Genomic DNA, 26,341 nt, shown 5'->3' on the forward strand with positions numbered 1-26,341 from the left:
TGGTAATTCCGAGCGACATAGGAACCCATAACTATTTTTTCAGTTTCTCGATGATCAGAGAGTCCTACAACTTTGCTTCTCATCATGTACCAATACTTCAGTATTCAGGTAGCATTCACCTAAATTTGAACTCCTCTGTTCTTGTGCTTATGATTATGACAACGATTGTGTTGGACTCAAAACTAAACGTTAATTTGAGTCCAATAATTGCTTTTGGATTCACAATCGATTGTCGTAATCATAAGGCCCTGTTCATTTAAGATTATGGCAACTGACTGTGAGTGCTAAATCAATCATTGGACTCAAATTTAAACATAATTTTGATTCCAATAATCCATTTGAAACTCACAATTAGATTATGACAACCGATTGTCAATGACGACACACAATTAGATTATGACAACTGATTGTCAATGACGACACAAAATTGGAGGGTGGGGTCTACCAATGGGTCGGCATTAATCAACCCCTGCTCAGTGGGATAAATGCGACTCTCAGTGAAGGAGTTGGGGCTCAGATCGGACTGTCCACCTCTAGACAGGGGCGGAGCCAGGAGTTTACACTTGGGGGGGCCAGAATAATTTACATTGTATTTGGGGGGGCCACTTACTATTACTGGCGTACATGTCATTGAGACTTTTAGCGGCGTTAAAAACCTTATTTTGTTTTAGTTATAAAAGAGCTTTTCCAAGTCATTGGGGGGCCACGGCCCCCCTCATGCTATATGTAGTTCCGCCCCTGCCTCTAGAGATATCTGAGAGTCCTTAAGCTTTTGCTTTCCAATCCCAAGCTAGAGTCCTTCAACTTTGCTATCAACTCCAAACTATAAAAATGCGTCACCTCTCAATCTTTGACTATGTGCAACACATTATCTGACTCCTTGGTAGACAGCATTCAAACTATCTAATGTGATGATCTTGCTCTTTTTTCTCTTGGGGGTCTTGGTCCTAACCACATATCTTTATTACCTCTTTATCGCAGCCTGAATAACTCCATTGCTCGATGAACTCCATACCTTAAATCAGCCCAATCACAGTAATGGGCGGATAGTTGTTGGCAATGGCACAAGTCTTATTCATTGTTAATATCGGTCCACATATAAAGATATTAAACTAGGATCACGACATTCAATCAATACACATCTAGAATAAGCCATGATCACATATGCAATAGATCTAATCAAACCATTACAGATCTATTAATCTAAATAGATCTAACTATACCTAGAATACAAAAGAAGGTTAAGAAACTTATCTCGATTGAGCTGGATTTTCTACTGTCTCTCTAATCTGCTTTATCTCTGGTGAGGAAGATCTCTTTTGGTCGGGTTAGATGGAAGCAAAGACCAACCTCTTGTTTATAGAAAAAGATCTTCTAGACTGTCACCCACAATAGAACTCTATTTAGCTTAATCTATTTAACCAACTATACTATCCAGACTTAGCTGTTGTGGTTGAATTGGGCTACACTGACCATACATGTCTCAATAGAGAGATGGGAGGCACTGATTACCCTTATATCCTTTATTGATCACTATAGTCAACGGGTAATTCTAGTAATTTCACTCTAATTCTCATTCTTCAATCTAGACCGTTGATCTTAGATTAATGATTGCCCACATAAGATCTAACAACAAATACACAATAACAAGCGTTTCCCACCACTTGAAAATTAATCCCTGAATTAGAGACATTTTAGTCATTTCATTAGAATGGTTTTTACATCAGAGTTTGAGCCTTGGCTCCATGTGATTGCCCTAGAGGCCATCACCCTTTCATCTCCACCATCTACACTCCACAAATTTTATGTGGTCAAGGATTATGATCTAGTTATCTGCTACATGAACAACCTGTACCATGGAGACTACAAAGATCACACTGCTAAGATAGTCTCAAAAGACAATTGGGATGGTCCAATCATTGAGTCTTATATTCACCTTTCATAGCCATGGCCCCATCAGCAAAATATTGGAATTGGAGGTCTCTCCCACCGAAATCCCATCCCCTTGTAGAATATGGATGCGTTTTTCAACAACAATCAGCCATGACCTGGTTTGTCTCAAGGGTAAATAGGAAATGCATCTCTTATTATATGTTCCTTGTTTCCCAACCCGCTTGTTTTAAAATTGAAATCCAAACCCACCATTTTTCTTCAAATTTGGCTGCTGCAGAAGACTCGACTCCCTTGTTGGAGTTGTTTCTAGAAAATGAATCCTTAATTAGGCCCTGTTTGTTTGGTATGTTAAGAATAGATTTGAGTCTGTTTTGGACTCGAAATCTATTCTCAAAATCCAAAACAAACAGAGCCTTAGTATTTAAAATGCTTGCTTTCTCCTTTTTAAGTCATGGTTCAAATATGAGAGAGAGAGAGAGAGAGAGAGAGAGAGAACTAGTTACTTGGTAGATGCTTTCTATCGGTGGGCTCATATTAAATTAGTATAGCCAACTACTGTCACCTAAAATTCATATGAAAGTACTATAACCAACCACTATCACCTAAAAAAAATGGGGAAGTATGTTTCATTTCAGTTGATGTGTGTTGGAGAGTCGACACTCTGTTAAAGCAAGAGAAAAAAAAAATAATGACTACTTTTATATTTACACGTAAGAAGAACAGTTGGATCATATCCATCAATGTCAAAGGAGTTTAACAAAAATATTTAACAATAACCTTCCAAGTTGAACTTCAGTTTTTTCTTTTAAAAAAAATGCTGGGCAAAAAACCTCCAAGACCAAGATGGTAGAATGTATATACAAAAGAGAAATACAAACAATGGTCAAGGAGGAAGGTGATAAAAAAATCTCCAAGTTCTCCCTATTACCTCCATCTCTGGCTAGCCTTCTTTTGCACGGCTACAACTCTTAAAACTACTGTGATTACATCTTTGTTTTGCACGCATGCTCCTGCAGCTGTCTTTTGCATGAGCATGTATAATGCGTTGAGATTCGAGAATTAATTAATGAGGATCTTAAGAAAATAAAATAGCATTTGTTACATAATTTATATTAAAAATATATTATATTTCATCGAATCCTTGATATTATTGAAGGAGTCTAATCCATATATAGTACTAAAACTGAACAAGTTGACCTGAAACTCGGCCGAGTTGATTCGACTCTACTATAGAGAATTGAATTTACACGTCTAGCAACTGAATCAGTGATACTACAATGAAGATAGAGAAGAAATATATGCAGTTTGTAAAAATATGATCAAGTTATATGAGTCACGGGTGAGTTGATCAAGTCGAGTTGACTCGACTTAGTTCTTGAAATGAGTTGGGTATTTTAGCTTTGGAAATATGGTTTAATCCCTTCAAATGTGATGTTTTTTTATGAGGAAAGAAGAGTACTGAAAATGACTTCTCAACGAATTTGCATTTGTTTATTTTGGCAAAGCATCTAAAAGATAGTGTTGTTGTATAAAGGGAAGATATGGTTCATGTCTTTTTCTTTGAGAATCTCACTGTTGCCATTTTAAAGAAAAGTAAGAGAAGTGAACTTCTTTGAGGCGGCCAGAGTTTAAGATATTAAAAAATGATGAGGACCAGAAAAGGAGGGAAAGACAAGCATGACCTAGAATTCGTCAGCTTGAGGCTTTCTTTATGCTTGAAATTGATGATGATTGAGCTTTCACCAGAGTGTTTATGGTTAGGACCACTTGTCGGCCATCGGTTTAGCGCCTAATTTTTATAAAATACGGTTCTCTACTCTCTAGATTTGCACTTGACTCCATGTAAAGATTAATGGTTAGGAGTGTCTCAAGCATTTTTTTTAAAACTCCCAGGGTCAATCGTTGACTTGCTCGAGTTAACTCACTTTTACGTCGTCCGAGTTTCGATCCGTGTGTAAGTTTTGCCCAATAAAATCAATCAAAATCTACTTAACTCGGGTGAGTTAATAAAAGATGACATCGTAATCATTGAGTAGTCCATCCGAGTCGATTCTTTTTTACCTTAGTTGAGTTCTTATCCAAGTTTTTAAACATAAGTCTTATCCGAGTTTTTAAGACTATTAACTTTAATCTTTGTGGTTGTTCTTGTCCTAATTTTTAAACACTAGTCTTTAGACTATTAGCTTTAATCTGTAGGGTTGTTCTTATCCAAGCTTTTAAACAGTAGAGTTGAAGGGTGACCAATCAATCATACCTTGATTTTTAGGGTGTATTTATTAAAAAGGAGGACTTTGAGATAACAATTTCACTTGTGAGTAAACAGGGTTAGGGTTTTAGCAATGTAAAGATGAGATTGATTGCTTTTACTGACCTAACACTAATCCAGTCTCCCTCAAAAGGATTAGGTGTTTGAAATGTAAGTCTTAGTCATTACATCACCCCGCAATACACGGAAAACGAGTAGAGAGAGGGACCCACATAAATTAGCCTTTTTCCATGCCGTGATTATGGCGCGAAATGCCAAAGACTCGTGCCTTACGTTTCACTCAAGTCCTTCAAACTATACACCAATCTCCATCGTACACGTGGCACTTGAGCTATCATCAGCTTTAAATCTAGTAGAACCACTTTGATTAGAAAAATATCTATTTGATATTTTGAAATTAGAATTTCTCCATTTACATGAGATGATCGATGGCTAAGACACCTGATCAATGTAATATGGCCCGCTAAATTAACGGTCCTGATTATCAAGTCATGTGGGAAGGGCCCACTTTCTATCACTATCCAAACTTAGATTGAATGAGGACAAGATCCACCCATCGCTTTGGGTGTTCCACCACCTAGGCACCTATCATTCTCCTCTCCAAAGCATGGAAAGACTTTTGTCTAAGGGAGAGATTCCATATACTTTCATGCCATTTACCCAATTTTGAGACCAATGTGGGTCCACCCATTCCTTTTCAATTTATCACCTCAACAACCGTCCATTTCAAAAAGACATAGAAAGCAAGAAAAATCAAAGTGTTCAACCACTTCATAACCACACCCTTCCTCAATTTTACATTCACAATCCTCTTCCTCTTATAAATCTCAAACTATCAAACCATTCCAATCCATAAATCAAAACCATGGATTGGTTCTCATGGCTCTCAAAAACCAATCTTGAGCCTACTCTTATCTACGAATACGGTCTCGCCTTCGCCCACAACGAGCTTGAAGAAGAAGACATCACATACTTTAACCATGAATTTCTTCAAAGTATGGGAATTTCCATAGCCAAACACAGGCTAGAGATACTCAAGCTTGTCAAGAAGGAGAAAGGAAATAGCCCACATCCTATGTCTAGAATTTTGGCAATGATAAAAAAGACGAAGAGGCGACTTGCTAAGTATATTCATACATGGGTTCATAGGGATGATTCAGCTCTCATAGTTGTGCCCACAAAGGCGTATGGAAATCGATGGAGAGGAGCTTTGTTGAAGAGGAATAAGAGATTGATGATGGTTAAGCAAGGGAGGTTGATGATCACTAATGGAGGTCAGAGAATTGCTAGTCCAATTGGTAATGGTGTGAGCCCAACTGTTTATGATCTTAAGGATGATGGTGGCAAAGGCGATTACGGTGGGCGTACGCCGAATGGTATGGAAGAGATCAGGTGGGCTTCAATGTTTCAAGATCTGAAACCCACATGAATTTTTCTTTTTTGCATTTTTTTTGGAAGGTGAGAGATGGGCTTTTAACTGTTCTTCCACCAGTTGGTTTTGGTTTGGAACTGTTTTTTTTTTTTTTTTTTTTCACTTCTAACCTTGTAATGGGTCATGAAATCTTTCACTTTAGCTTTTGTGGTGAGAGTCTCCACTTTGCTTTTGGTTCTTTTTCTTTGAGGCTGTGATGGAAAGAACTACCAAAAGCTTAGGTAGTGGTGGAAATGATTACAAGTTGGGTCTGTGTGAATATAGTTTAAAAAAAAAAAAATAGAGTGAGCTTTAGTGAGGAATCAGATGTAGCCATGGCTGGTTTTGATAGCTTGAAGCCTTTTGAGTAAACTTATTTTGATTTATTCTATTGAATTTGATTAAGTCGACACCAAATTCAGATGCAAATTTTGTGTGGTTTGTGTTGAGCTAGGGAGTACTGAAACACAACCCCACTCCCCATTTTTCTTGGTAGAGATACATGACCCCTTGCCGAGTTAAAACATCAGCCGACAATAAAAAAATTACTGATACTAAGGGGGCTGAATGTAATTGTGTAGTAAATCAGAATTTAATTTTACTAAGCATGGTTTTTTTTTTTTTTTTGAATGGTAAAGACAAAAGCTTTTATTAAAAAAGAAGGGGGAAGGCCCACAACCAAGGTTGTTAATACAGAAGAGAGAAAAAGACAGAAGAACCGAAAGCAAAAACAAAAATCATCCCATTCTCCTTGTGGCAGAAACCCCCAACTTTATTAAGCCTGGTTGTAAATACATCAAGCAAAGATGGGATATGGTAATTCTGACCTGGCATGACTCGCTGGCGTACTCAGCCCATTCTGATTACATTCAATTGACTCGCTGAGTCAAGTTGCATACAGTTCGCAATAATTTGCCAAAAAAAGCTAACATGAAAGGTAAGGCCCTGTTTTTTAATTGAGTCCCATAATCAGTTTTGGACTCACAATCGGTTCTCACAATGCAAAACAAAGAGGGAAAAAACATAAAGGGCCTTAAGTGGTTAAACACTCAGTTTCGTGTCTCAGCTTTCTTATTTCTTGCTATTAGATATATTTTCTATTTCCCATTTTAAAATCTCGACTTTCAACAACTCGTATATTTTGTATACATGGATTTTATAACCCAGGATTGTAAAATCCTATATTTGGATACATGGATTTCATAACCCAGGATTTACAATCCTGGATTTTACAAGCTAAATTTTGGATTCTATAAGCTAAACCTGGATTTCTACAATCCTAAAAATGTACAATCCAGGTTTAACTTATAAAATCCAGGTTTTAGCATGTAAAATCAAGGTTTTAGCATATAAAATCCAGGATTTTACAATCATTTATTATAAAGTCCTTTTATCCAAACAGCCAAAGATTTGAATGATTTCCACAAATAATGGGTTCACATGAAAATTGGTAACTGCCAAAAGGAAACCCAAACCAACAATAAAACAGGTAGCACACATAGGTTAACAAGCTACCAAGATTTTCTCCTTTCTGCCTCTAATTTACCATGCCAGATAGTTTGCCAACAGCTGTTGGAATAGTCCATTGTACTAGTCAAACATTTAAAATACTCAGAACCCTGCATTATCACAGCCCTTGGAGCATTCATGTGCCAAGGTGTGGCAGAGGAGCATGTAGAGCTTACTGTACAAGCTTGTTATCATCTGATCAGAAAATCAATCTATTCAAGCATTAGGGACGATGACATCCAAATGATTGGAAGGAGGATTGCATAGGGCTACTTTTGGTACCTCTAAAAATTATTTAAACACAACCTTTTATGGAGAAGGGGCTGTTTTCCACAGAGATAGAAAGCCGTTCCTAGGATAAGTTACCCACCTTCGATAATTCTGTCTTGAATAAATTAGAATAAATCCCTGGGATTGGCTGATGCAGTCCGAAAGTCCGGATGTTCTCTGTTGCACAACAAGAGGCAAAATAGATAAAGACACCAAAATCAAGCGACTTTTGCTTCGTTTGGTTGCACAAAAGCTCGGCAGCCGTCGGAATTTGGTATGGATTTGGAATGCCATTCCATGTTTGTTTGCCAAAATAGCATTGGACTCCCTTGGATGTCCACTTGAGTGATGATGTGGATTCCTTGTCCCCTCTAAAAGCAAATCCTTCCAAAACTAAGAATTTTGGTTCAATTTTCTAGGGAATGATGCTCTCTCTCTCTCTCTCTATATATATATATATATATATATATATATATATAGGTCATGACACCCTTACTTATTCTCTAATTTTCCGAGGATATGCCGTGCAACCAAACACTGCTTCACTATTTTCCGAGATAATTCTAGATAAATCAAAATACCTGTCTCAGCCAGTTTGACTTCTTTTGACTTCATATTCCACTACTTTCTGAGCAATCCCGAGCAACCAAACGGAGCAAAAGGGACAAGATTTGATGCTTGGGAAGTAGGGTACAAAGAAAATGATGAAAATAAATAAAAGCTAAAGAATAAGAGACTTGTTCCATGCCAATGAACGAACATTCTTGGTGATTTCCGTACTCATCATTGGCTACCCTGCTTGTATGGTATACCCTAATCATTCAAATAAATAAATAAATAGTATGCCCTATCAACTAGGGCTGCAACTCGGGTCGGGTTTTGGAGAACCTATTTCTCGGGTAGGGTCGGGTCGGGTCGGGTTTTTTTCCGGAAAACCCACGATTCCCAAACCCGGCCCTACCCATGATAAATCTCGGGTCGGGTCGGGTTTTTTCACGTTGACGCAATTTTTTTAAGGAAAATTCTTGTTTGGCAAGGCAACTCAACTCATAGAAGTAGAAATTACACTCACAGTACACTTGAATCAAACAATGATGTAATTACACTCACATTACACTTGAATCAAACAATGTTGTAATTACAATCAAACAATGCTGAATCAAACACTTGAATCAACTCAACTAATAGAAGCAGAAATTACACTCACATACAATAACAGTGGGTGCGTGGGTTTTCACTTTTAACTTTTAACTAACAATAGAAAAAAAATGTACATACTATAACTTATGTAACTCGGGTCGGGTCAGGCCCCTTCAAACCTGGCTCGACCCGAGATTCATGCGGGCTTTTGAATGCTCAACCCAAAACCCATGAAACCTGAACCCAACTCAGGCTATTTTCGGGTCGGGTCGATGCGGGTCGGGTAAAACCCGGCTCGAGTTGCAGCCCTACTATCAACTGGGGTTGTTCTCAACATGAACGGAGGATAGCAAGCCTATCCAAAGATAAATTAAAACCTGGCTTACTATCAGTACGGAAAATGACCCTAAAAGGTTTCAAAGTTAAATATGAATTTTGCAAATAATAGTATAACCTTAAACAATTGAGAGGCATTTCAAAGGACATGACATTGAGGTCACAGATTGCCAGAAATTTGTTGACAGATAGAGATATGTCTTTATAGGGGCCCTCTGTTGATAGTCCAGACACGGAGACACCTGATGAAACATCCGAGAAGGTGCAGAAGTACACCATCCCTAAAATCTCAAGAAAATTACAACAGAGACGTAAAATACCTGCTTTAGTTCTCGAATATTCTTCTAAAATTGGAAGAAAAATATTACACCTCTGATCCATTATATATCATATGCAGTCACAGTGCAGCTTAGAATCAAATCATGTTCACAACAAATCAGATACTTAGATGCTTGACGTACTCTTGCATCATTTCTAACCTGGACAAACCTTCAACAATCAATCCTCCAGGAAAGCATGGGGATAATTCAAAATACAACAGACCCAAATGGAAACTTTGTTGACTGAACTGCCACCTAAGAAACCCAGGAACAACAATCACTTCTTGGGGAATAAATAAAGCTCCAAGTTTTCCAGCATAGAAGATTACATAAAATGGATATAAAACAACCACATAAAAAATGAAAGAGGTAAACAAGATGATGTTTCTTCAACACTGGTTTGGTTTGTTTCCATTAACATTCCACGAAGATCCCACATCCAACATGGTCTCTTATATGTGAACAGTATCTTTCTGTAAGCCAAAACTAACCCCAGAATATAGCATTTGATATGTTAGAGTGATTCTCATTGTCAGAATTATGCTCCATATGTAGCCCAAACTTAAAGAGCGAGTCTCGAACCAGGTATCTGAGACTAAATCCTTTTTTTATGGGCTCGGGCTCTGAGACTAAATCCTGGCATCCACACGATACTAAATCATATCAGTGATGTGAACTTTGAGGCACGCGAAATGAACCCCCAGAATACAGCATTTGATATACTGGTCTCACTCTGACTGTCAGAATTACGCCCAGTATGGAGCCTAAACCACATACCCCGGCTAGAACAAGGAATGTGAGCCTAAAGCAATTGGGGCCCAAACATGAAATGCTTGAACTAACCAGAAGACCTTCAGTCTGCCTCTCAACTTCCTTATCATACACGTACCCAGCAAGCCCACCTGAGAATAGAAGTGCACCAAGGGGATTGCCTAACAGCATAAAATTGTAAATTATACCAAAGTTCTTCAACCCAAAAAGCTCTGAGGCAGTTGTCACCATGATAGAGAATTGGACTCCATAGCAGATACCAAGCAACGCAGTTGCAGCATAAAGGGTATTATTAAGAGCCCAAGCAAATAAAAGGTAATCAAAAACCATAATTACTTGCGTTAATATCATCCAAATTGTCCGAGGAATCATTTTTGACCTGCAAGAGACAGAATTTCACATGGTGTCAGAGAGTCTCAGGATATCGCAAAATCACAACAAAGGGGTGGCTGAATTAACCTGACATAATACTCGGAAATAGCGCCAGCACCAAGGCGGCCCACAAAATTGCAAAAGCTGAATAGAGATAACAGGACGGTTGTATCATTCACGCCTTCTGCAATTCCAATTTGCGCCAAATTATTGAGGACTGTGACCCCAGAACCAACCCCAAGAAAGTACACCATAAACAGAAGCCAAAAATCAGCTTTGATAAAAGCTTCACGGAGTGTGAAATCCTCCCCTCTCTTGGGTTTCCTTTTCTTTTTCACTGCCCCCTCCCCCTCGGCCAAAAGTATACTCACATCGAAAGCATCATCCCCATCCATGTCACTTCCGAGATTGGCTGTTGATGAAGAGACATTCAGTAATGAGTCTGAATTATCCATTTCATTATCCCCTGTTATTAGACTGTCTGTAGAAGCAGACTCACTAAGTACGCCAGATTTTTTGGGATTTGTTGGATATAGTGTCATCTTTAAGGGGATTGCTAGTGGAGCTAGGAGGAGGAGAACCATTATACCAACAAATGTGTAAGAAAAGGCGGAACTTAAAGAGATAGTATCATCCAATATTGTAGTCGTGAGTAGATAAATGCCTAGAAATACACTGGCAGCTTGGGTGAAGAGAAAATGACCACTTTCTCTTGAGTTTTCCTCTAAAGATGGGGTGCAAGGCCTAACAAAGTACATCAGTACCAGACATAAAATAGGAACCCCGAGTGTGAGAAGCAACAAGAGTCTTTGAGGGGAGTTACCAAGCACTCCCGTATAAATTTCTGTATATACTGCAGCACTGAGCCCAACATAACCTTTGAGGATTCCGGCAACAGTGCCTCTACTCAGTGGAAAATTCCTCATGTTGGTCACAAGTACACCTGTGCCAAACCATGCACTGCTATTGGTAGCAACACATAATGCAAGCCATAACTGCCAAATCATCACAAATACAGTCATAATACATTACGCACAACACAATAACTGAGATATGAATGGAAGAATGACAAAAAATTGAACTTAGGCATGCTCATGCAGGATTACTGGGACACAGAAGCAGGAATATCAGTTTTATTGTCGCAACAGGTAAAAAATTAGGGTTCTGTAATTTCGTAAGCCATAACAATTGCAAAAAATGCTAATCAGCGAGACAGGAAAAACTGAAAATCCAAATGGGTTGGGACTTAGGAATTCAATTTCACTACAGAAGATTTATATCACAACACGAATGATTAGTTCAAAACTCTAATGCATAATTATGCTATTTTTCCGTACCCATCCTTTCTGCTATAGTTCCTATTTCCCCTCTTATTTAATTTTAAGAGAAATGATTCACTAACAGTTTGGTTTTTCTATGATTTACCTCATCTACAATCCCCATTGTGCTTCTAATAGACTCTAGTTCAAGGTTCAACGGAAGGACAACTGTCACATAAGATAGAATAATTGCCAAACAGTGAGCGTATCATATTTTCAGTTGAGTTTATACAATAACATATCACACATGTTGGAATAAGTGGCAATATCATGTGTTCTTGGCAATGGCCATTGTCCACAGTGACTCACGCATTGAGAATGTTGTTTAAATTGTCATAATAATCAGTAAACAAGACAACATTGTAATTCCACTGAAAAACATAAATGATACCATACAAACAGCACTCATCAATCTCCAAACTAACAGTAGTCTGTGATGCTTTAACTTGGCCAGGTGACTCATGCACTTAAGAAAATGACAAGCAGTATATGCTAGTGACGAAGCATGATATAACATCAATCACATTCGGATTGAGCAAATGTCGTATGAAAATTTCATATATGAAAGAAACAAAATGGTCAGATTCTTAATAAGTTCCATAGTCCATACCAGCATGCGATGTCTGATTTGTTGTCGTATATTTTGCATTAAATTTGACAAAGCAAAATGTAGTTAGACACAAGAGAAAAATAACAAGGTCACAAAGTATTATTTTAGTCAGGCAGTAATCTGCACAACCAAACATCTAAGCATGGGAGAATAACTCTAACATTAGCTTCAGAAAGAGGCTATGCAAGATAGTGTCATCTTTGATGAAGCGAGCTAAGGAACTTGATGTCAAAATCTTTGGCAAGAAGAGAAACAAGAGAGCTAACTAATGCAACCCTGGAAGAAAGGTTTGCTTCACCATGGAGCATCAAGAGTATAAGAGTCAATTGAATGTCAAGTATGGAAACTCTGATGCAACCCATGTGCCGTTGAGCAAGTGACCATAGGATATGCCAAAGAGGAGGCTGTGGGAGTGATACTGTCTCAAGCCAAAGCAATATTACGAGGCTAGCATTGGTAAGCCCGAGGCTTTGAAAGTACAGATGAAACAAGCAACTGAGGTATTGTAGTAGATGGCATAGCTAATAGTACATAATAACCCACCTGATGGCACAATAATATCAAACAGAACCAGCAAGGAAGGACAACGAAAAAAACCATATGGTCTGAAGAGCTTCTTATGAGAGATTGAGAGCATATGGGAAAGTCATGTCATCAAATATAACATACCTCAAAACATTACACTGTTTTTTAATGGTAAAAAATTTCATTAAGGAGAAGGGAAAGAAACAAGGGGGCCTGCCCCCTGACTGAGATGGTCAGAACAATAACCAAAAAGAGAAAAATAGAGACAGATAAAACGAAGAGATTCTCCCTGTTGACCTCTGATCTTGCTAGCCTATCGTATCGGCTCAAGATTCTAACATCCATGTCAACCCCTCAAAACATCAGACTTTAGGATGTTGTTCTATTCCCAGAACACACATTGCACTCCGTTTTGGAGGCAAATGTGTTGTTTAAGTTGTAAGGCTTAGGTAACATCTGAACCCCAGAATAAATTCAAAATCTACAAGAGTGACATAGAGAGCAGCCTTAGGGGACTGATTCTGTATAACAGGAGTTGGAACTCTGTTAATGAAATAAAATGCAAAGAGGCATCGACTCATTATTGCGAAGAAACCTTGTTATGAAACAAAAGGCAAGTCCTATATTTGTGAGACGTCAATGCCCGTTTAGACACTCCATGATAGCAATATGAGTAGAAAAGCGATTGACATGAACTCCTCAGCTTCTTCATAAAAGTGATAAAAAGAAAAAGAATATAAGACACCCTGTTCACTTAAAAAATATTATTGTTGTCAAACTAACAATCAATCATTTGTTAGAAATTATAAAGAAATTCAACACAGTATATTTTTTTAGTGAGGGAAAATCAAGTGTACCTAAGAAAGTCATCCACAAAAATAACGTAATATTGAAAGTATAAATAAGGAACATGTGCTGGATCCTGGACACAGGTGAACATGCATACCAAAACAAGCCCTTGTGTTATCAATTGAAAGTGAACTTTACAATTTTTTTTGGGAAATGTTATCAGCACTACTGTATTTTGATGAGGGCACTCCTCACTTTATTAAAAGTACGGTATGGCCCGTACCATAGATGATCCAAACTGTCCACTAGATGGGCCACAGCCTAAATAGGTTGTGCCTCAAAAATCATTTCCATAAGTTGATCCTAACCCTCCGATCTGAATGTTAGGAGGCACAACCAACAGGTTGGCCTGCACTCCTCACTTTTTTGGAAATGATTTTTGAGGCACAACCTATTTAGGCTGTGGCCCATCTAGTGGACGGTTTGGATCATCCTATGGTGCAGGCCATACCGTACTTTTAATAAAGTGAGGAGTGCCCTCATCAAAATACAGTAGTGCTGATAACATTTCCCTTTTTTTTTTTCAATTTGAGAATGACGCAAACTGATCACATGGTGGATTCAACCTTACGACTAAAAGAAACTGTTGCAAGTTCTTTATGCATGATAGGACTAATAATTTTTTTTTTGAATGGCAATGATAGACTTATGACACTGTTCAAAAAAAAATGCTAGGACTAATCATAGTTACCAGAAAGTTCCTTGTTGGATGGGCACCTCTCTTCCCCGGAAATTCGCTTTGGAAGCTAAGTTCTTCTTGCTTTACAAATTTAGGGGAAGCACGCTTCTTAAGTGTTTCTACTTAATTAATAGTACGCTTCCTATTTAGATGACTATTTCTTCCTAAAATAATATTTTCTCCTTTTCATAATGCTAAAGGAGCACATTTAAGAAAAAAAAGTGCATTTTAAACCTGAAAATCATCTTAAGTTTCAAATGAAAATTATGTGCATCTTTTTTCCAAAAACTCAACATTAAATATACATGAATAAAACATGTGAAATTGTAAATTTCTAAAACTTGTAATTCTAAATAGTCGGTCTTCTTGTCAACTTGCAATCCTTACCTAGATTAACCATTCCTCCCTAACCTACTACAATCCGACTTTGTACTTTGTGTTCGCTTCCAATGAGGCTTATTACATGCTTCATGTTCGCTTTCAACGACGCTTTTGACACATTTTCTCTTTACTTTCTTTAGAGCTTTTCACTTCCTGCATTTTCTCTTTTCTAAACCCCTTGCTTCCCACTTTCACTTCCCGCATCGCTTCTCGCACTCGCTGGCAACTATGGGACTTATCACTTTAGTGATTAATATTGTACATGTGTTTATGTAGGATGATCACTATGAAGTATACTAATGGCATACCTGTAAATAGTGGGATTATATTATATGTATAAATAGGGAGAATTCATGGGGTTGGATCTTAACCCTAGCAAATTCTATTTTTTTCAAGCTTGTAATAGGATTAGAGCTTATATGATGATCCTGTTTTAAGCCTCTTGCTTCCATATCTTAGTTCCATCTTTTGGAAATTGTGAAACACAGTAGCTCCGTTTGGTTGCCAGTTAAATTTTTGTCCCAGGCAGTTTTAGTAAAATTTTGGTCCCATCCCATGTTTCGTTGCCTTTTAGCACTAGGTTTTTTTTAATCCCACTCTTGTAATGATTGCTTGTGTGGTGAATTTTTTAATCCCACTTTTGTAATGATTGCCTTTTCATCCCATCCCAAAATAATCCCAGGAACAAAAATAAACCCAGGAACCAAAAATAAGCTTGAGAAAAAAAATTTTCTTCCCAACAGTTCAAGCAACCAAACAAAGTTTTTTTTTTTTCCCACCATAGTCCGGTCAACCAAACATGGGTTTTTTATTTTACCGGGATACTTCTAGGACTTTTTTTTTCCCACCAATCTCCTGGGATTTTTTTTCTCCCACATAAATCCCAGGAACCAAAGAAAACCCAGCAACCAAACAGAGCAGGGGCCGTTTGGATAGGCGGATTTTAGAATCCAGGTTTTAGTTTGAAAACAGTGTAGAAGAGGGTTCGTGATCAGCTGCTGCATGCTGTCCTGACAGTGTTTCTTGGATTTTAAGTAAGAAATCCAGGTTTTAGAAATCTCTCACACATCTTGAGATTTCTAAAACCTGGAAACATGGGAAGATATGCTACTCTCTTGCTGGAGGAAAGGGCGAGAAATCAGAAAACAACGGCTGGTCTCCTTCTTCCCTCGACTCCCATCTACGATTTTGAGGAAATCCAAGATTCAAAAATCCGCGTAACCAAACAGCCCGTAACTTATTTTTTTGACTGATTTCAAATAGTGGAATCCTAACCAATTCAAATTATGTAGCCACCATGATGGCTGGCTGTGTTACCAATGGTGTTCCAGTATATTAAGTTACTATTTTCATGGATAGAAATATAAAAGAGGAGTTTTCATTTTCTTCAGTTCATTCTAATGTTTGAGGTCCCTTTCATGTTGCTAGTCAGTCTAGGACTGTTCAAAAATCACTTGAGTTTATTTAATGAGATTGTGCCGGGTTGTTTTCTCTTTTCAAATCATTTCATATGGAAGTGAAAAATCAATTTGGTGTTCTGTTTAATTTATATTATGTAATATTATTTACATTATTAGGATGGGGCCCATCATTCCAGCTTTCTTGGAAAGACTTCGGCTCCTGCTTTTCCTTGGCAAAAGGGTCTGGAACACACTGGTGCCTTCCAAAATTCAAGCTTTTTCTTGGACGATTGTGCTCAACAAGATCAACACATAGGATATATTGCAATGAAGTAATTTCAAGCCAGCAAACAAATGCATTTTGTGCTCTATGGATGAAGAGTCCATCGATCATCTTCTTCTTCGTTGCAGAGCATCATTCTACATATGGACCCAGGTGTTTGATTGGCTTGGTATTTAGTGAGAGTCTCTCTCTCTCTCTCTCTCTCTCTCTCTCTCTCTCTCTCTCTCTCTCTCTCTCTCTCTCGCACACACACGCACACGCAAGCACACACGCACATATTATCACTTAAACTCTTAAAGAGACTTTGATAAATAAGCCCTATCAAGTAAAATAACTAATGCTTCTAACAATAATGGGACCTACACTTTGAACAAGAATGCTTGTTGGTTCATATGTGGACCCATCAACATAGACCAATAAGTTTCGCCTATGAAAAATGATGGAAAGAAACTAGATCTTATAAAGAAGATATCAATGGTAAGGAAAATACCGCATATAAAGAAGAAACTAGCCCTATCAAGCAAAACATAAGAAGCTAGGAAACCAAGTTCTCAATGGTAAGAATAGGAAGGACGGAAAAGATGATGACACTATGGTTAGAAAACATATCTTGCTTCCTTTCATTCAAGTAATGAGCCCTGAAGAAGTGCCATGGACCTCTTCACCATGTCATCCTCAGTCTCATGGTTCTTGACCTACAATCTTTGTTGTGCCTGCTCTTTAAGACATGTCACTTATTTGTTGTAATTACTGTAAGGTTGAGCAATCCTGCCAAATGGAAAAATCAAGGTTGCCAGAGCGGGCTTCGAAAGCGAGAATTGAAGGCTCCCAAAATGGTCGGAAGTGGGAATCATGAAGTCGCCGGAGATTCGCCGGGGAGTCGTTGGAGAGTTGGGAATAGCCAAGGAATCTCCGGTAAATCGTGTTTCACATAACATTAAACCGCGGTTCCCAAAAGTGGGAATCGCGTTTCCGAGGAATCATAAACCGCGATTCCCAAAAGTGGGAATCCGGTTTCCGGCGAATCTGAACCGGGATTCCTAGTTTTTACGGATTCGAGGAGATTCCCGTTTCAGATTTGCGAACCGGGGAGTCGCGGTTTCCTACTCCCAGGGAAGAATCCTGCTTCCTTGGGAAGAATCATTCACACCTTGACCTCCTCTCATAGTGAGCAACTATGGATACAATGACTCATAATGTGGGTGATTCTTCCACTGATCTTACTCTGTGATATTTCCACTTGCCCCAGCCTTTGGTGTAACTTGACCAAATACAAAACCTTCTTTTCCAAGCTTTATTTTTTCTACCTCAGGTATGAGCAATTGCTCAACTCTGGCACCTCAAATCATATGACTGTCACCATAACCATACTATTCCGGCTTCTAGTAAGCACTCTAACTTCACTAATAATGAATCTTCATTGTCAACTACTTGTGTTGGTTGTGTTTGTTCACCTCAGAAATCCTCACTTAGATATATCATTTTTATAAAACAGTGCACTCATATATATCATTGTCAGATGTTTTTCATGTTATAAATATTTTTATGAAGTTTCTTTCTTTGGCCAACTGTTGCTAGAATTAACCATTTTGATTTTCTAAAACCGGACCGGTCGTACAAACATGCAACCAGGAAGCTGATACGGAGAAGTCATACAATTGGTCATCTGTTGCCATCGACCCGTAGAATCTTCCTATTGCTCTCTCTGTTGTCCCAGTTGAGAGACCTTTTTCAGTATCTCAATCTTGGCATCAAAGCCTTGGTAACATGTCTAGATCAATGTTATCAGGGTCGCTACCACCCTTATCATCCCGCGACCAAGATCACACGACCCCAAACGCGGTGCAATCGCGATCCATATCGCTAAAAATGGCAACCTCGGCATCCCAGACAAAAAACTGGCATATCCATCTTTGCAAGAGGGAACATTTCAATGGACAAGGGAAACACAATTGTACACTAGCTTATTAATTTCGTCATTTATCATGTTTTTATGTTTTTATTTCATAACTAGATAGTTGTTTTCTGTTTGCTTTCTTTTAGGATCGAGTATATAATATATGATGTGTCACATTCCTCATATTTTTTCTTTCAAAAAAGTATAAGATATATAATGGTACTTTATTTAGTGATATTTTGAGATCTTCAAATTTTATATATTTTAGTTTGGAATTGAAACTTTCTTTTTGAATAAATATGCATGGCATACCCCCATCGTACCGGATATCAAGCTAACCAATGTACCGCGTACCCTTTCCTATGCCGCGTACCAAAATGAACTGCGTTCCGGGAAACATTGGTCTAGATTGCATCTTTGTGATCTTGCAGAATTTGGGTGTTTGGGTAGATTTAGTTTCATTCTTTTGAAATTTAATGTGTCATTCTCTATGGTTGCAAGATGGCTAAAACCTAATCCTTTTGTTTCAGTCAGGTCACAATGCACTACCCTCGCCTTTGAGATGATTTACTCCAACATTTGGGGACACCTGCTATTCAGTAAACAGTGGGAATTCTTGACTGCCAGTTTTATAGATGACTACTCCTGGTATGAATGGATGTGGTTTATGCTTTTTTTCTCTTAACTTTTGCCTAGTTTCTGGGAAGTACTTATTCCTCCTTTGAAGACTTCCTAGAAAATAAGGGGATCCTTTATCAATTGTCCTGTTAGTGCATTGCGGAATGGATTTGGAGGGAGGGAAGAAGTCACACCAGCCAAAGAAGGTCTTCCCTCGCTGCTTTATCTTACCATTCCATATAGAATTCCAGGCTGAAGTTGCTCTCGAGCTGTCTGTCTCATAAACTGCAAGTGCACCCCTTATTGTCTAACATGTCCCGTGTTGAGTGCCCTAGTGGTCTTGGTCCTGTTTATTCGCACTTACTGACCACTCTTATTTATCTTTAGTCGAGTGAGTATGATATAATGCTGAAGTCTGTTGCTCCACTTATTTACAAGATTCAGATCCTTGAAGGCAATCTCCGAACTAAGAAATGCAAAAAAACCCTAAACCCTAAACCTGTAAAGTCTTCTCTGAGACTGTGGGCACGCTTATTGCTGTTGACTTAAAATTAAAAAAAAAAAACAAGAGTAAAGAGCTGTTCAAAATTCAAATGCTTATGGACCAATGATGTCGCTCTTCTTGAAATATCTCTGATGATATCACCCATAGACTGCCTTTGAATAGTATGTAGACAATTCATCAAATACTTGCATGAATCTAGTATGTCATTTCTTTAACCAATGCCAACATTTTCCAAAGACTAACTAATTCTTTAGGAAAACACCTGGAAAGACTTGAGCTAACTTGAACTGCCCCAAGGTGAAAATAGACCCAAGGAACCAGGTGATATCCCTCTAAATAAGCATTGGCAACCCCAATATAATTCAATGCTAATAAATCTCACCCATTTGTGAGCAATAACCGGCTGTTGAGTTTCAATCAGCCCATGTGGTACAGAGAAATCCAAAGTTCCAAACACAACAAAATAGGCACCAAGTGTCAGTTAAGGGCGTTGCATTTTTATTTATTTTTTTATCTTTTAGAATCGCAAAAGTTACCTCAGAGAAACAAGATCATGCCCAATTATAGAGGTGCAAACAAAAGAGTAAGATATGAACAACGGAACTACCATTCAAAAAAAAAAAAGATATGAACAACGGAAATAAGTATATAGTGTGAGGAAATCCAAGTGTACATCTGATGCTCCACAAGGATTTTTTTCTCGAGTAGTACGAGATCCTTAAAAAGCTAAAACAAGAGCTGATGGATAACTCAAGAGGAATGGTCATGGAGAATAGATTCCATAGAACAATGAAAGGCTTATTTGTCTCTTCTATATCAATTATACCACTATTAGTAGAGATAACTAAGAACAAACATATGGACATATAGATAACAAGCTCTTGATGGTCGATACAACGTTAATTTCCTCTCATGTACTGCCTACAGGTTTGTATAACCCATACATTGTCTACATCAGAAGGTGACCTCTTACCTTTTTCCTCTCTATTTTTTTTTTTTTTCACAAACTCTTCAATCATATTTATTAACTACATAAACAAATGAAAGTTAAATCATAAATTAAGCATTCCACGGGCTAAATTACACACAAGTTATTTCCAAGGAATCTTTCAATTAACCTACAAATAACAATAATCGATCAACAAAATCCCCAACACAAACGTCTTAATCTCAACCTGATTCAATAATAATAATCAAAACCTGCATACGATTAGATCAAGATTTCACTAATCAACGGCATCAAAGACCCACAAAATGAGTGGTTGAGAAAAACAAACAAAGAATTAAAAAAAAAACTTACGAGCCAGTAAGGCAAGGACTGGACTGTTTGACTAAGAGCGAGCCAAATAACACCATATCCCAAAAAGCAAGCAAAGGATCCGATTAAGAGAACGACCCATGGTGGGTATTTATTGCAAACGATTCCTGGAAGAATACCCACGTTCTCACCGATATCATTGGCCACTCCCAGTATTGTGAGTTGTTGCTGATTAAAACCCAGAACTGATTTGAGAGCAGGGGAATAGAGTGGGAAGTTGTATGCGTTACCGGCCGCTATTTGGATCCAAACAGCAGCTCCGAGTCCGACCCATGGAGGCCTACTACCCGCTTTCAACACAGCCATGAAACTAAATCAAATGCTCCACTTCTTCTTCTTTCACATCTATACTGGGTCTAAGGCAACAGAAAGGGAAATATTAGATGTCCAGAAAAGAAAGAAGCTTGTCGGGGTTAGAAAATCAAAGGCAATGCTTGCGTATTTGACTTGGGAGACTCAACTGAATCTACACCGTACATCTGGCATACGATTTTTGGGCACGTGATTTTGATTTTGTGGGCCTGAACGGAGTGGGCCATAACCCCAAAATGTCGCATGTATTGGACGATCTTGACCGCAGATCAGTGGTCCAACCATGTTTTAATAATTGCACAAAGTCAGCTTGTCTTTTTCTTCTATAATTGGCTTGTGAGTTGTGAGAGCTTTTTGGTGAGTGTAACAACTTTGACAGCTCTTTAATAATAAAAGACAAGATGAGTTAGTGCATATATCAAAACGTTGTCCTACTCCTGAAATCATATCCTTAAAATCTGGCCGTGTGTTTTGTTAATCTCCGGTAAACTGGGCTAGCCCATGAATGTTATATATTTAAAATTTATATTTGAAACTGATATCTACACACACCCTCTTATTTGTCTATTCCAAAAAAAAAAAAATATTTTATTTTCAAGAAAATACAAAGGAGGTGGAAATGCAGATATTTTTAGGAAAAGACAAACAAAAAGGGTGGAAATGCTGAAAAAGGAGCTGGAAAAGCATTTTCATTTAATAATCATATGAGTAACCTTTAATTCAGGCCAGTGATATGCACACCACCATTTTTTGATAATGGGTGAACACTCATTGTTTTACATTGTTTGACCAGTTGTCAAAGGTTATAAGAATTCCCAAAAAGCTCTCAGCAGCAGATTAGAAAGATCAAAACATGGTTAGTTCGCTGCATGATCAAATGATGAGTGTGTGGACATCAGTAGCCTTCAATAAATATATAACTATATCATTTGGGCGAAAATCGCGGAGAGAACTATTAGCCATCCATAGTTGCTTGATCCCGAAGGGGTCCTATTTAGGGCAGCAACTGACCCACTTCGGATTGGATCCACTTATGTCTTGGTCACAATCTGTTACGATCCCTTATCGCCTAGGTTATGATCCAACGGGCCCAGTAAGGGCATGGCAACCTGCAAAATTATTTCATGGAATTTCTTTGGCGCAATTGCGAGATAGGTGGTGAGGAGGGAGAGGGAGGGAGTGGAGAGAACATGAGAAATCCATAAAAGCAATGAAAAAAAATGCCTTGGGTTTTTTTATTTTGTTTTTTCCATGGGCTTTTGATGCTCCCTACTAGGGCTGCAACTCGGGTCGGGCAGGTCGGGTTTTGGAGAACCCAACCCTACTCGAGAAATATCTCAGGTCAGGTCGGGTCGGGTTTTTTTTCGGAAAACCCACGATTCCCAAACCCGGCCCTACCCATGATAAATCTCGGGTCGGTTCGGGTCGGGTCGGGTTTTTTCACGTTGACGCAAATTTTTAAGGAAAATTCTTGTTTGGCAAGGCAACTCAACTCATAGAAGCAAAAATTACACTCACATTACACTTGAATCAAACAATGATGTAATTACACTCACATCACACTTGAATCAAACAATGCTGCAATCAAACAATGTTGTAATTACAATCAAACAATGCTGAATCAAACACTTGAATCAACTCAACTCATAGAAGCAGAAATTATACTCACATACAGTAACAGTGGGTGCGTGGGTTTTCACTTTTAACTTTGGGATAATTACATTTACACCCCCTCTAGTTTCTGACACATCCACTTCTACCCCTATAGTTTAAAACGTGACAAATACACCCCTGTAGTTTCAATTTGTTTAAGGTTTGCCCCCTCAGCTGAAGGTTCGTTCATAGATTGAAGGGTTAGGATGATCCGATGGAGCTGATTTTTTGGGCACACCCTATCTATGTCAGGACCCATCAAATGAACGCTTTGGATCATCCAAATAATGTGGGCCCCTACCCAAATCCAAACACTACCAAAAAATCATCCAAATAACGTGGGCCCACATTGTTTGGATGATCCAAAGCGTTCATTTGATGGGTCCTGACATAGATAGGGTGTGCCCAAAAAATCAGCTCCATCGGATCATCCTAACCCTTCAATCTATGGACGAACCTTCAGCTGAGGGGGCAAACCTTAAACAAATTGAAACTACAGGGGTGTATTTGTCACGTTTTAAACTATAGGGGTAGAAGTGGATGTGTCAGAAACTAGAGGGGGTGTAAATGTAATTATCCCTTTAACTTTTAACTAACAATAGAAAAAAATGTACATACTATAACTTATGTAACTCGGGTCGGGTCGGGCCCCTTCAAACCCGGCTCGACCCGAGATTCATGCGGGCTTTTGAATGCTGAACCCGGCTCGACCCGAAACCCATGAAACTTGAACCCAACCCAAGCTATTTTCGGGTCGGGTCGATGCGGGTCGGGTAAAACCCGGCTCGAGTTGCAGCCCTACTCCCTACACTCTCACCATCTCAAGTCTCTCCCTCTCCGCCCATTTTTGGCAAATGCCACCATTGATATTCCCATGGAATATTTTTTCATGGTCATCAAACATGCCCTAGGTGTCTTTTAAAAAGGAGAGTAACAATGCCTTTCTTTTTAGCATTTTTCTAATCTACCACAGACCTAGGAGAAAAGAAAGGCTGTATAAAGTAGAAGTTCAAGTTTTCTTTAATCCCACATCGGTAATGAAGCTAGAGGAATGCTAAATTGAAGGGTGCCCTTGCAAAAACCACCAACCAGGGAGATGTACATTTGTTCTAAGGCGTTGTATAGGGATGTTTGAACTCGGGACCTTTGGCTCTGGTACCATATTAACTTATCAACTTCTCCGAAAAGTTAAGCTGTTGGAGAAAGGTGTTGTTTATCTGAGCATGGTTTTTGCAAGAGCGTCCTTGAGTTTAGCATTCCTTGGACGGCTAAACTTATTTACCGGGTGCCCAGATTCATGTCCCCCAAATTTCTATAATTTTGTATTTTTCAATGGGACCCACTCCCGACTCGCTCTCCCCACTCCTTAGTGATTGCTCTAAGGTTAGGAAGGTGTTTTGTAATCTCATTTGTAATATCTTTCTTTATTTAATTCACTGGTAGGGCCAGGGGTCTGCCTAACCCCAGCTTACCCATAAAAAACAAATTAATTGTATTTGGTGAGATGATTACAAGTCATCATTTGGTGGTTAATACTTGCTTTACCGTGCGTTTGATGATGACAAGTCATCTTTGGTGGACCCCATTTCCAATTTCCACTAGAAAAAAACCAATGTCTTCTCATTATCACTATCAAGTGGATATTTGTGATATGCAAAATCACAAAAGAGAATTTCAATTTTACCCTCCTTCCTGGAAGGCCTCATTTTTGGTTCATTTGATCTGAAAAACAACCATTTTGATCCAACGATCTTAAGCCCTTGGACCCACCAAGCCTCAATTATGCCTAAGCAGTTGATTTTTGTAGTTTTATCTTCTGCATGGAATGTCCATTTGAGATGTCATCTAATGATGTTCAACAAGATCAACGGTCTCCATTTCACCAAACACGTACGTACCTCGGGGCAAACTCCTCCACTGGTAGTCCAAGTTGAGTATGTCTACGTACCAACCATAGTTAGCAAAATACAAGTCACAGTATCTTTGGATAACATGTTTTGCTAACTTTGGTATAATTATGCCTCTAGCTCAATGGTCAGGGCTTTAATATTCAAGCTAGAGGACGGAGAATAAATCCCAGCTTACCTACCGAAAAATCTATGGTACCACACAACTTGAGTGAGATGATTAGCCCACCCTTCAAATACAAATACGATGACAGAGACATATCTTTAAGACTTAGAATTTTGCACCCTCATTCTTGTGAATGAAATCCATTCAGAATCAGACCTGGACCACTGGATCGTGATCACGATGGCCCATTGAATCAATGATAATGACGGCCTTTATTCAGCAATGGACCTGGACCCTCTGGATAGTGATGATGGAACCTCAAATCAATGGCTCTAATCACCAAGCAGAAATGCCATGTGTATGCTGAGTCATAGTTTCTGTTCATCAAAACAAGATCACCTTGCCTGTCTATCTCTTTGTATAAATATAGAAGGCTTTGGTAATTTGCCAATAGGGATTTGCTAGGGTCCATCGCAGAAGGCATTTTGCAGAATGTCTGCTGCATGAGAGAGCAGCCACCTCATGAATAATGATAAAAACTGTTGGAAAGTGAGCCTATGTGGCTGCTTTTCCATGCAACAGACGTTCTGCGAAAACCCTTTTGCGATGGACCCCAGCAAATCCCTTGCCAATATTATTAGAGTGGACGGGTAGAGATTGCAAAGTGCCCCTTAAAACCGATGTGTTAACCACTAGAGGTAGGGTTCCACGACTATGGTGCACCAGAACAGAATTAGTTAGGGATCCATTTACTTAATTATGGGTAAACAATGATTTTTGTCATGGACTTGGATTCATCAGTTAGATTGTACAGTATTTAGTAACTAGGCTTTTGCTTTCTAATGTGTTTAGCATTGTCTATTTAAGAATGGTGAGAGGCAGTCCTTCACAGCAAAACTTCCCAAACAACATTGTAGCTTATTCTATACTCAATACATACTTCCCAAACAGGATTCCATGAATGTGAGGTCTCTTGGTATGTGTAGACCAAGCTGCTATGCTGCTAAGCTATTAAAGGTATAGCAAATGCAACCTTATGGGAAAGAGCTTGCAAAAAGGATCCGTTTTGAGTTCATTGAGAGGGAATGAAGAAAAGTCGTTAAGATTAGGTTATAGAGTTCTAGTAGTTGTCTAGATGTGTGCCTTGGGTTCTCTCTTTTATCAATTTTTCACTTGTGTTAAAAGGAATAATTAGAAGAGAGAGAGAGAGAGAGAGAGAGAGAGAGAGAGAGAGAGTTCTTTTAAATAGCTGGTGTGATCTATTCCTTTTATTGTGGGTGATCTCTTCCTTTCTTCTCTGATTTTATAAGGACAACACAATGTTGCTGCATTGTGAAGCCAATAGCCAACAATGGTGATGGATGAAGAATGGGAGAGCTTGATACTTTTAATCACACACGTGCATGATATGTATTTGTAGACATACTAATTCGTATATAGACACGACTACTTTTCATATAAGTGTGCTAAACTGCGGAATCTTTTCACTCACTCACTCACACACGCACGCATGTGAGCACACACGAGCGCACACACACTCACTCTCTATGTAAGGACATGATACTTGCCATCCCTTGTTTTAATAATGGCACTTCTGTCTTCATTATCTATTTCTCCGGTTGAAGTCCTCGTTCACTCTTTCTTTTGAAAAAAGTTATCCATTGAGTAAAGGGAAGGGAGAGTAATTACTA

General features: G+C 38.6%; 2 protein-coding genes across 2 annotated transcripts; one reads left to right on the forward strand and one right to left on the reverse strand.

Moving 5' to 3' along the window:
- The first annotated feature begins 5,024 nt into the window (after positions 1 to 5,024).
- On the forward strand, positions 5,025 to 5,588 carry LOC143878159 (uncharacterized). The gene has a single exon (XM_077380465.1). The coding sequence runs from the start codon at positions 5,025 to 5,027 to the stop codon at positions 5,586 to 5,588; it is 564 nt and encodes a 187-aa protein (XP_077236580.1).
- A 3,549-nt stretch (positions 5,589 to 9,137) lies between these two features.
- Positions 9,138 to 21,086, reverse strand: LOC143879483 (Major facilitator superfamily protein). The gene is made up of 3 exons (XM_077381888.1): positions 20,655 to 21,086; positions 10,376 to 11,283; positions 9,138 to 10,295 (listed from the first exon to the last, which is right to left on the reverse strand). The coding sequence occupies exons 1-3, from the start codon at positions 20,976 to 20,978 to the stop codon at positions 9,809 to 9,811; spliced, it is 1,719 nt and encodes a 572-aa protein (XP_077238003.1). The 5' UTR covers positions 20,979 to 21,086; the 3' UTR covers positions 9,138 to 9,808.
- Positions 21,087 to 26,341: the final 5,255 nt, after the last annotated feature.

This window comes from Tasmannia lanceolata, unplaced genomic scaffold (genome assembly GCF_043159265.1).
Source record: "Tasmannia lanceolata isolate RefF3 unplaced genomic scaffold, GAP_Taslan_0.1 ptg000006l, whole genome shotgun sequence".
Lineage (NCBI taxonomy): Eukaryota > Viridiplantae > Streptophyta > Magnoliopsida > Canellales > Winteraceae > Tasmannia > Tasmannia lanceolata.

Bases quoted from the DNA above. Each gene is read 5' to 3' on its own strand.
- LOC143878159 (XM_077380465.1), top strand. From the start codon at position 5,025: ATGGATTGGTTCTCATGGCTCTCAAAAACCAATCTTGAGCCTACTCTT.
- LOC143879483 (XM_077381888.1), bottom strand. From the start codon at position 20,978: ATGGCTGTGTTGAAAGCGGGTAGTAGGCCTCCATGGGTCGGACTCGGA. The intron at 11,284-20,654 runs GTAAGTTTTTTT...ATGATTTGGCAG, and splicing joins AGTCCTTGCCTTACTGGCTC to TTATGGCTTGCATTATGTGT. The intron at 10,296-10,375 runs GTTAATTCAGCC...TGTCTCTTGCAG, and splicing joins ATTTCCGAGTATTATGTCAG to GTCAAAAATGATTCCTCGGA.